The 12702-nt window shown below is 42.3% G+C and overlaps 1 protein-coding gene across 1 annotated transcript in view; it reads left to right on the top strand.

Annotated features, from left to right (window-relative positions):
* Nucleotides 1-12702, top strand: part of LOC137422150 (uncharacterized) — a 92996-nt gene that overhangs the window by 47895 nt on the left and 32399 nt on the right. Inside the window, exon 7 of the mRNA XM_068108913.2 lies at nt 4359-4436. Within this exon, the coding sequence (XP_067965014.2) occupies nt 4359-4436 (78 nt within the window). The remainder of the gene's footprint in view (nt 1-4358; nt 4437-12702) is intronic.

Raw genomic sequence — 12702 nt, 5'->3', positions numbered from 1 at the left:
ATACCAGTAAATCCACCAAGGAATGGCTGAAAAGAAAGAAATGGAGGGTTCTGGAATGGCCAAGTCAAAGCCCGGATCTAAATCCCATCGAGATGTTGTGGGGGGATTTGAAACGAGCTGTGCATGCAAGAAACCTCTCAAACATCGCACAGCTGAAAGAATTCTGCATGGAGGAGTGGGCAAAAATTTCTCCCAGTCGATGTCAGAGACTGGTAGACAGTTATAGGAAACGCCTACTTGAGGTTGTTTCTGCCAAAGGGGGCAATACCACCTTTTAGAGTAAAGGGTGTACTTACTTTTTCCACATGCGAAATTTGCATTTATGTTTATTTAAATTATACAATGGACTGAATGAATGAATGAATGAATGAATGATCGTTTTAAGGCCATTTTCCCTGCTAGAGCGGGGGTTAGCCTTGCGGGCCCCATGACAATCATGGTTCCCTGTTTGAGGCAATGTTTTTATGGCCAGATGCCCTTCCTGACGCCAACCCTTAGTCGCCTCTTACGAGGAGTTGCGGATTCTTACAATTCTTCTCCTTACAATTGTTGCGGATCTCCAAAACGTCGGCCTTCCCCTTACCAAGGGGGGATTAATCCCTTTGTCTTTTTACTAGCCGACGTGATCCGGGGCTATCACGTTCCTTCCTGTCGGTGTTAAATAGGGTTGTAAGCCAAATTAGTCTTATTACCTAAGTACTAACACCGGCCGTGAAGCAAGGAAATAACCCCACCCGAACCACGGTTTCAGTGGACACGCCGAGCGAAAGCGAGCCGCGATTCTGGCCGTTAACGGGAACTAACCCAATTGGAGCGGTTGTGATCGTGCCACGCTTACCCAATGGAGAAATCACTAAGACGGTCGAATTAAGAGGAAAACAGGAAGAACAAGGAATTTATTATACACTCTGTACAAATAAGAAGAGGAAGAGAAGAAGAAATGTACAGTGAAGAGGAAGAAGCAGATACACAGGGCAGCCTTATACAGTCTTATACTTATCCCTGGACACGGGCCCGTTCGCACTCAGTCACACTCTCAGACTCACTCACACGGGGTTGTAGATGGTCGGGTTGAGGGTCCACCGATGACGTCCACAGCTTGCTCCGGTCCCCGACTCGTACCACGAAGCAGATGGTGATGGTAGACGGCAGGCAAGATCGCCGCGTGTCGGTGGCGCGGATCGGACAATTATATGGGGGGGGGGATCGGTAAGCTTGCGATTATACTGGCGTACGTAATAGTTGTACCGGCGCCTTTATACGCGCTCCCGGTATAGCTCAGTACAATGTGCCACTTCCACAATGCTTTCCCAATGAGGTCACCAAAGCGCCTTTCCCAATCGAGTCCTTGAAGCCAGCAATGCAATGCGCTCCCACCAAGTCCTTCAGAGGGCTCTCTTCTCAATACTCTTCGCATGAACTTGACGAGCGCCTCTCCCTTCTCATAACTCAAGTCCTCCGACCTCACGAGCGCCTCTCCCTTCTCATAACTCAGGTTCAGCGCTTTCCTTGGGGATCTGACTCAGCGCATGTCCTCCTCATAACTCGTCACATCGCGTCTCTCCTCATAACTCTCTCAAGACTCGAGCACCTGCCTCTCCCTTCTCATAACTCGAGCTCAGCGCTTTCCTGGGGGATCTGACTCAGCGCACGTCCTCCTCATAACTCCACTCCAAGATGGACTACAAAATGTAAATGTTTCATGATATTTGTTATATTATATCACCTTTATCTATCAATATTGTTGAAATGAAGATCAAATAGCTGTATGTTGAAATATGTTGAAAAAGTCAAAACTTTACATGGGGTGTACTTACTTTTTCACGTGACTGTATATATACCTGTGCAGTGTTTGTGTTGTGTTGTGTTGTCCTGTGTTGTCACTGAACTACTCCCTCAAACTTTTGTGAAATCGTACCAAACTTCTGGTATGCACCTATCTCTCGTCGGTATGTCCTAACGGTATTTTATTTGAAAAAATTTCCAATTTTTTTTTTTTTGGGGGTGGGGGGAAATTTTTTTTTCAACTTCAATTGTTTATAAAATGTAATATCACGTATATTACAAATACATTTGTGCATTATGATTGTTTGAATTGTGATTGGTGTAAACCATGACAAAACAGCAACTCAGGTACAGTCATTTATCTATATATCTACTAATCTGGGCAGTGTCTGTTGTCACTGAACTACTCCCTGTAACTTTTGTTTCCGTGGTTGTGAAGTGTTTTTAATAAAGTGGTGATGGTTTTGAATCACGTGGTCGTAAGGTATTTTGAAATATGTGGTGGTGAGGTGTTTTTAAATGACGTGGTGGTGAGGTGTTTTAAATTACTTGGTGGTGAGGTGTTTTAAATTAGGTGGGGTGAGGTGTTTTAAATTACGTGGGGGTGAGGTATTTTAAATTACATGGGGGTGATGTGTTTTGAATTACGTGGTGGTGAGGTGTTTTACATTTGGTGGGGGTGAGGTGTTTTAAATTACGTGGGGGTGAGGTGTTTTAAATTAGGTGGGGGTGAGGTGTTTTAAATTAGGTGGGGTGAGGTGTTTTAAATTACGTGGGGGTGAGGTGTTTTAAATTAGGTGGGGTGATGTATTTTGAATTACGTGATGGTGAGGTGTTTTACATTTGGTGGGGGTGAGGGGTTTTAAATTACGTGGGGGTGAGGTGTTTTAAATTAGGTGAGGTGAGGTGTTTTAAATTACGTGGGGGTGAGGTGTCTTAAATTACGTGGGGGTGAGGTGTTTTAAATTACGTGGGGGTTAGATGTTTTGAATTACGTGGGGGTGAGGTGTTTTAAATTACGTGGGGGTGAGGTGTTTTAAATTACGTGGGGGTTAGATGTTTTAAATTACTTGGTGGTGAGGTATTTTGAATTACGTGGTGGTGAGGTGTTTTACATTTGGTGGGGGTGAGGTGTTTTAAATTACGTGGGGGTGAGGTGTTTTAAATTACGTGGGGGTGAGGTGTTTTAAATTACGTGGTGGTGAGGTGTTTTAAATTACGTGGGGGTGAGGTGTTTTAAATTACGTGGGGGTTAGATGTTTTAAATTGCTTGGTGGTGAGGTATTTTGAATTACGTGGTGGTGAGGTGTTTTACATTTGGTGGGTGTGAGGTGTTTTAAATTACGTGGGGGTGAGGTGTTTTAAATTACGTGGGGGTGAGGTGTTTTAAATTACGTGGGGGTGAGGTGTTTTAAATTACGTGGGGGTGAGGTGTTTTAAATTACGTGGGGGTGAGGTGTTTTAAATTACGTGGCGGTTAGATGTTTTAAATTACTTGGTGGTGAGGTATTTTGAATTACTTAGTGGTGAGGTGTAATCGTCCCAAACTTCAAGTCTGCACCTACCCCTCCCGTATGTATGTGCTGAGTGTTTCTTTTTTGAATTATTTATATTTTTTCAACCTAAATTGCTTATAAAAATGTAATATCACAAACGCTACAAATGAATTTGTGCAAAATAATTGTTTGTATTATGATTGGTGTAAATCATGACAACACAGCACCGCAGGTACAGCCATTACCCTCAGATAAAACAAGCCCGTTCCTCAATAACGACGCTTGGTGAGGCGAGTGCAGCGAGCCGAGCCAAGCTAGTATATATATATATATAACCCAATTAGTATCACCCAATAATTATTATATATATATATATATAACCCAATTAGTATCACCCAATAATTATTATATATATATATATATAACCCAATTAGTATCACCCAATAATTATTATATATATATATATATAACCCAATTAGTATCACCCAATAATTATTATATATATATATATAACCCAATTAGTATCACCCAATAATTATTATATATATATATATATAACCCAATTAGTATCACCCAATAATTATTATATATATATATATATAACCCAATTAGTATCACCCAATAATTATTATATATATATATATATATAACCCAATTAGTATCACCCAATAATTATTATATATATATATATATATCTATCACCCAACATATGTGTGACTTAACCCTGCTTGTCTGAGAATTCAGAAATAAAAGTTCAGTGAGATGATTCACAGCAAGGTTATTTCAATGTCGTACAAAAATCGAAAATGAAAACATGATCCACAATTTCTGTCATTTGCAGTGCAATATTTAAAATCGATAAGCGTTATCATACGTACCAGTGAACTGTGCCTTTGAGTGCAGTGTAAATGGCATCATTGGTCTGACATAGTGTGTACTGATACTGTTAGGTCTGGGTGTAGACTGTAGAGGCTAAATAACGTTTTTTGTGGATATGGTACTTTGTATGGTGTGATTTAATTTTGTTGAAGCTTGCACTAAAACGTGTTTGATTCTTCACTCCTTCACTCTTTGCAGCTTCACTGTCTGACAGGCCATTCGTCCAGGATCCCATTCCAGTTTGTGGCCGAATCAGCAGCATGGTTGACTTGGAAGGTGTGTGTACTTGTACTGTAATTTGTATTCACTGCAGCTATTACTGATGGTATTATTATAATATACGTAATTCCCTTTTTAAGGCCATTTTCCCTGCTAGAGCGGGGGTTAGCCTTGCGGGCCCCATGACTATCATCATGGTTCCCTTTTTGAGGCAATGTTTTTTTTTATGGCCGGATGACCTTCCTGTCGCCAACCCTTTAATCGCCTCTTATGACACGCAGGGATACGGTGTACCTATTCTAAACCGGGGCACAAACCGGCCCATTCATCCCAGCAAGCTGGTACTCAATTTGCCGACCTCGGAAGGATGACAGGTTGAGTCAACCCCCCTTGCATTAATTCAGCGATCGACCGGGATTCGAACTCAGGATCCTAGGATCCCAAGCCGGCCGATTACTGATGGTATTGACTTTGGTATATTTTTGTCTAAGTGTGTTCCAGCCAGTTTGAGACCCTGTACACGTTGCCCATGGCCCTAGATGACCGATATATATATATATATAGGCATGACTAGGGCACACATCCTGAACTGAGCCCTGACAAGACAGACACAAGATGCGGATCTTATCTTGAGACTAAATTTACTGCTGCAAGCCAGGTGATTATTGTCGGGATTATACTTGTATTGAAATATTAAATTTATGACATCAGAGGTCACATGGTTGTACCCCGGTTTAGAATAGGTACACCGTATCCCTGCGTGTCGTAAGAGGCGACTCAAAGGGTTGGCGTCAGGAAGGGCATCCGGCCATAAAAACATTGCCTCAAAAATAGAACCATGACAATTTGGAGAAGATCGTCATGGGGACCGCAAGGCTAACCCCCACTCTTGCAGGGAAAATGGCCTTAAAATGCCTGTTGTTGTTGTTGTTGTTGTTGTTGTTGTTGTTGTATAGGTCACATGGTTTGGCAGCCATTTTGGATTGAAGGAAAATATTAAATAATTATATCTCTGAAACCACTCACCCTATCGATGCGAAATTGGCAATTCCATACAACTTCAAGTGGCGGCCAAAAAAAGAAGAAGGGAGATGAGTCCTCCAAAGGTGGCATCCCTCACTCACCATGCCCTTTAGGTCTACAGTGGGTGAAGCCAGGTTTGTGAAGAGGTCCAGGTAGACTGGTGTAGAATATGGTTGGTGATGGTTGGCTCGTGTTCTTCCAGCAACCCTTACAGCTCTATGCTTTTCTCAACGTCTGAAACTTCTCAGTCACTCTTATTGACTCTTCCCTTGATGACCGACTTCTTTACTCGACGACACTCTTCTTCACTCCTGCAGTAACTGGCAACTTTCCTTTATAACCCACCTGTATGGTGGAGTCTCACACTGCCTGAAACGGCCTATCCCTATACCCATGCATGACTGTCCCACCGACCCCTGCACTAGGTGAACAAGGCCCAAGCGACTTGGTGGGAGTGTGGAGTTTGATTTGGGATGAGGTTGTAATGATAAAGTGGAAGCGGGTGGGGGTATGGTTGGTACAGGCTTATCGGATGGCCTGCAGAACTACAATCATTAGCAAGTGGTCTTGCTTCATACAAACTCGAACAATAATACAGCACTGCCAAAAATAATTTTCTTCGTAAGAAACATTTTCCTGAAGTAGAGTTTTAGTGAAATGAGAAAATGATGAGAATTTTTTTTTTTTGTGTTTTTCTTGTATCAATAAAACTTATATATTTAAGAAATGTACAAGAATATATTTCCTCCTCTGGAAATTATTTTTGGCTGTGTAGTTGCTCTTGCACTTATACACCACTGGAGGTCACCACCCTTTCGCTGCATGTTATAACATATTGCATGTCTTTGAGCCATTGACTCTGTTTTGTTAATTAGACAGAAATGGCAGACTTTAATTAATTGGCAGATTTCTGCTAAATCCTCCTCAAAATTGGTACATTTGGGAGGGGGGGCATATGGGTGAGGGGGGCTGTTGGATTCATTGGAACTGACATCTCACCTTCCCTACTTTCAATGTCTTATTGCAATGACAGGATATCATTCTGAAGCAGAATATTCTCATTGGAGTTGAGTCTGGGGTGTGTTGTTATTGTTGTTGTTATTGTTGTTACCTCCGCCACCAAAGGTGGATGGAATTTATGTGTTCCAGTCTGTCTGTGTGAGCAGGATAGCTTAAAAAGTTGTGGATGGATTCACACAAAATTTGGTGGACAGGCTGGATGTGTGATGAGGCCAAATTCATCAGATTTTAGTGAAGATGCTGTAATTTATATGATTCTTCACCATTGAGAGATAGGGCTGAAAACGATATATAACACGCTGTGTCATAATGTTGTGGACAGGTGTACAACAACAACAACATGCATTTTAAAGGCCGTTTTCCCTGCTAGAGCGGGGGTTAGCCTTGCGGTCCACATATCAATCTTCTCCATTTTACCCTATTTTCTGCATCTCTCCTTGTTAACCCCCTTGCCCGCATTTCTTCTTCCACCATCTTTAGGCAAGTCTTTCTCGGTCTTCCCTGTCCTCTACTTCCTTCTACATTCATTTCCATCACTCTTCTCAACCAGTCACTTTCATCCTTCCTCAACACATGACCAAACCATCTCAACCTGTTCATCTTCACAGCATCAACCACAGGCTCTATTCCCATCATCTTTCGCAATTCATCATTTGTCTTCCTCTCTCTCAACGATACTCCACACATCCATCGAACCATTCGTATTTCCACCCTTTCCAACCTAGCTCTTTCACGAGCCTCGATCTTGTATACAAAAAAAAAAAAAAAACCAAAAAAAAAAAAAACCTTCGTTGCTGCTCTACGTTCATTACCCATGTCTCGCTCCCATAAATCACAACACTTCTCACACATGCAGCATACACCTTTCCCTTCAGCTTCAATGACACTCCCCTCCTCATCAGCACGCCACTCAGTTCCCGAAACTTCTTCCATGCACATCTCACTTGAGCAACCGTTGCCGAGTCTGATCCACCTTCTCCATTCAGCATGTCTCCGAGGTAGCAAAATGTTTTCACACCTTCCAGCTTCACGCCGTCTCCAAGATCCAACTCAACATTTCCGCCATCTGCAGCTCCCTCTGTGCTGTGCACACCTTACATTTGAATGTCGCTGCCACACTGGTTAATGACCCTCTCAGACCACTACATTTTTGATGAACCCACTCAGCGCACATTGTACATTGAATGGAGTTCACTCCGACACCTTTCCTACACACAGCACAGGGCCACTTCCCAGTTCTTTCCACCTCACCACATGCTTTACCACTTGCCATCACCTTCGTCTTTCCGATATTCACCTTCAGACCTTTTGTCTCCATACATTCTTTCCACTTGTTCATCTTTTCCTTCAGTCCATCCATACTTTCCGCAATCAACACCAGATCATCTGCATACAACAACTCCCACGGTAAACCCTCCTTTACGTTCTGAGCCAGCACCTCCATCACAGCTACAAATAGTAGTGGACTTAGTACCGACCTCAAACTTAGTACCGACCAAAATGCACTCCCACCTTCACCTCAAACTCACTACTGTTCCCGTCCTTCGTCCTTACAGCTGTGCGCGCTCTTTTGTACATTGCCATCACGACTCTGATCAACCATTCCTCTAATCCTAACTTCCTCAATGCCCATGTCAATACTTTGCGTGGAACCCTATCGAATGCTTTCTCCAGATCAACAAACCCAAGAAACAACTTCTTCCTCTTCTCCATGTACTTCTCCTGCAACTGCCTCACAATGAAAAGCGTGTGTCGTTCCTCTTCCTGGCATAAATCCAAACTGCATTTCGTCGATCTTCACTTTCTTCCTTATCCTCCTCTCCATCACACTTTCCAATACCTTCATTCCATGCTCCAATAACTTTATCGCTCGGTCCGAGCCACACTCCAGAGGGTCACCTTTCCCCTTGTATAGAGGGACGAGGGTACTCAGTTCCCAATCCACTGGAATGCGGCCTTCTTTCACCACCAGATTACAGATCTCTGTCATTCTCTTCACACCCCAACTTCCTGCTGCCTTCAACATATCTCCCACAACTCCCGTCGGCCCTCCCGCTTTTCTACTCTTCATTGCTTTTATCGCTTCCTCAACTTCCTTCTCAGTTATCTTCTCTGCCGGTCCTAAAACTGGGTTACTCTCTATGTTGCCATCCCATTAATTCTCTGTATTCAACAGCATTTCCATATATCTTTTCCATCTTCCTTTAATTCCATCTGGGTCCACAACGATTTGTCCCACTTCATCCTTCAAGCAACTCACCCCCATCACATCACACCTCTTTCGCTATCTGCTTTGCAATCCTGAATAGCGCTCTCTGACCCTCTTCCAAATCCAAGCGTTCTCCGAACATTTTCCTACATGCCTCCTGCGCCTTTGCTACCTCTTTCTTTGCAGCCTTCTTGGCTGCCTTATAACTTTCATGCTCTGCTGTTTCTGCTCCCGTACCCTTCGCCTTCTGCCACTCCTTGAACTTCTTCCTCTTCTCGTCAATCCTCTTTCCAACTTCATCATCCCACCACCATGTTTCCGAGTGCCTCGGTGGTCCTTTTGTCCATCCACATACCTCACCAACGGCTCCCAACAGACTAGCTTTCATTGACATCCAACCACTTTCAAGCTCAACCACATCATCCTCTACCCTACTCAGCCTCTCTTTTAATGCCTCCCTTACTGTCACCTCTTTCAACCTCCACACCTTCATTCTCGGTTGGTACTTCACCCGCCGAGCTCTCCTCGCACCTTTCACCCTTATGTCGCAGACAACCAAGTGGTGCTGTGAAACAGCCTCCTCCCCCGGGAACACCTTTGTGTCCCGGAGGTGTCCCCTATCTCGCCTACGCACCATCAGGTAGTCAACGGTTGTCGTGGACCCACCTGACATGTATGTAACAAGCTTATTATCCTCTTTCTGGAACTGAGTATTACAAATCAACAAATCAGCTCCATCATCAAACTCCAAAATCCTTTCAACTTCTCCATTTCTCACACCTTATCCGTAACCCCCATGAACTCCCTCAAAACCATCCATACTCCTTCCCACATGTCCATTTAGGTCTCTTCCTACCACAACAACTTCCTCATCTTTCACGTTTTCCATCAGCTTCTCTATCGCACACCAGAACTTGTCCTTCTCTTCATCGCTCCGACCAACCTGCGGAGCATATCCTGAGATGACGTTCACCAAGAGCTTTCCAATCATCATTTTGCCATCATCAACCTATCACTCACTCTAGTCACACTCACTACACTGTCTACAAACTCCTCAGAAAACAGGACACCAACACCATTCATGCTCTCCAGGCACCATTGCCACACAAACTTGTATTTCTGTCCCTTCCTACCCTTCACCATTCTCACACCACTTCCATTCCATCTCGTCTCTTGCACACAAGACAGGTGTGTGACAAGAAAAAGCCGATTAGATTTTGGTTCAGGTCTGGATCCAGATCCGACCTATCAGTGGGTACAAAATGTAAACTCTTCTGCCTGGCAGAGGTAGAATCTCATTGTTGTTGTTGTTGCATGCAGCAGGTGTGTGTGTGTGTGTGTGTGTGTGTGTGTGTGTGTGTGTGTGTGTGTGTGTGTGTGTGTGTGTGTGTGTGTGTGTGTGTGTGTGTGTGTGTGTGTGTGTGTGTGTGTGTGTGTGTGTGTGTGTGTGTGTGTGTGTGTGTGTGTCACTGAGTGTTATCTCCATAATTCAGGTTTCTGAAGGTGGAATGGATTTCTTCTAGTTTTGGTTAAGGTTTGCGATTCATGGGCTAAGTTGTGTTGTTGTTGGAGTTTTGTTCCACTGGCTCTTTTCGGGATCATCACTGAGCTCCATACAGCCTCCAACTGTAGCTTGTTTGTGGTAGTGTTCCCAGGGATGGTTTGTAGGATATTTGAAAAGTCCTTCTTTATCATTCCCATTGCTCCAATATCACTGGTACAATTTCGGTGTTCTTCAGCTTCCAGGATCTTTTCATCGCATTCATGATGTCTTGATATTTGGTCATTTTCTTCATTTCTGCGTTATTTAGACCAAAATCACTGGACACTGAAACCTAAATTAGCAATGCCTTATTTTCCTTTTTGTATCTCAGCACTATGTCCATTAGCAGTGCTTTGTTTTCTATGTTCATGCTGGATGGGATCATCAAGTCATATATATATGTGAGCAGTATGTCTTTGTTTTCAATGATTACTTTTAGTTCATGTTTCCATCCATTTTCCGGAACTGTGATATTTAAATTAATGCAAATGTACCAATGGATTACTCTCCATACCTTGTTGTGCCTTTGTGTGTACAGCTGTTCTGACATGAGTTTTTTTTTTTTTACTTCAGGAGATGACTCGTGCTCTTTGTTTATACTTGCAAAACCTACAAGTGTCCGATTGAATCAGTGCTACCTTCTTCTTAAATACATTTGTGTGGTGTCCTTGGTCTTGGGGCATTAATAATAATTAGTTCTCTGTCCCAGTTTGGCTGACTTCTTTTTAGCTATTTCAGTGATCCTTCTTTGTCTATCTCTAATCTGTCCAACTCTTTTTATGCCTCCGCCGACAAAGTCGCCGGAGGCATTATGTTTTCGGGTTGTCCGTCCGTCCGTACGGGCTAAACCTCGTTTTTCTCAGCAACAATATGTACGATTGAGACGAAACTTTCAGGGTAGGAGGTTTTGCAGACCCATGCAGAAGGTTTTTTTTTTGATAATTGTTACTGCATAGGTCACTTGGTATGGCAGCCATCTTGGATTAAAAGCAAATAATTTAAAAAATATTTCTTGGAAACCACTGAATGGAAAAAATTGAAACTTGGCACATTGTCAAGTACTCCCAATGGGGAACAAAAGCATGATAACGGTGACGTCATCAGTGATGTGGTATACCAGCCAACAATGTTTTAATCAAATTCCTCATCCTAAAATTCTGAAATTGCATGCACATGATCTATGACCCATTTGTATTGAAATATTAAATTTATGATATCATAGATCACATGGTTTGGCAGCCATATTGGATTGAAGGAAAATATTAAATAATTATATCTCTGAAACCGCTCACCCTATCGATGCAAAATTTTACACATATAATCTAAAAACACTGTTCCATGTAGTTTGAAAATGATGTCATAGGTCACGTGGTTTGGCAGCCATCTTGGATAGAAAAACGAACCTTATCCGATCAACACGAAACTTCACAAACGTGATCCCCTACCCATACATGTGCAGAGTGATGTCATCTATCCGTTGTGGGACTATCCGGAGGCATATTGGCGACACAGTCGCATTGTTCCAATTTTATATACCCTGCTCTTTTGTCTTTATCCCAGTTATCACTATTTATATTTTGATATTTCATCTTGTTACTTGCGAAAAATGAAGATTTTTCAAGTACTCATATATTGGTTGTTCTTGTGCGTTATTCTGCCTGTCTGTCTGTATGTCAGTCACCTACAGGTCACAATTTTCAACCGATCTTCACGAAACTTCACCAAATGGTAGAGTTGGTCATAAGCAAGAAGCCTACTGTTTTTGGGGTCAAAATATCAATAGGTCAGCAAAGGCCAAAGGTCACCAACTTTGTCGAATTTCTAAAATCCTCAATTTTCATCTGATTGACTTAATATTTTAAGAGGATTTGCATATCTGGACACTGAATTCAACCACCAAGTATTTTTGAGGTCATCATAGGCAAACAACTTGTTTTCGGGATTTCACAAGTATCGTGCTATGCACGACATATTTCGTGTATTTCTATTTTGTCTTTTTTGCAATCAATGGGGCTTTTTTTGCTGTTTCTGTTTGGTGCATGTCATCTTCTATTTGCACATGTTACTTTTGCCAGAATTGTGGAATCCCATCTCTTTTATTTGTTTTGTTAATTCCACTTTTCCTAAATTCTGCCTGCACTTCTGACAATACAGCTTATTTTCTAAATCCGAATATAGAAAAGTCCGTTTTGAATGATGAAGTATAATACCTTTTTATTTGAATGCATGGTTATCTTCAGGAACCCATGAAGCTGGCCAAAAGTGGAATAATTTACTTGCCTCCATTGATCATTTTTGTCTACAATTTCACCAAAAGCTAGTTTTGTATATTTGTTGTACCACCAGAGTAGCAATTTATTTTTTTATTTCTCACTATTTTGTGTGCTATTTACTTGGAAACTGTTGTGGGCTGTGGAGCATATTGGAATGTTGGAGGTGGATTATTCCCTCCAGCATGTCCTGTAGGTGGCAGTATACACCATTGCACCACACAGATCTGTCTGTATATGGAGATTAACAAGGCCGTG

The sequence above is a fragment of the Myxine glutinosa genome, chromosome 1, assembly GCF_964187855.1.
Source record: "Myxine glutinosa chromosome 1, kmMyxGlut1.1, whole genome shotgun sequence".
NCBI lineage: Eukaryota > Metazoa > Chordata > Myxini > Myxiniformes > Myxinidae > Myxine > Myxine glutinosa.
The sequence above is the reverse complement of the archived record's forward strand: the minus strand, read 5'-3'. Positions and strand labels throughout refer to the sequence as shown.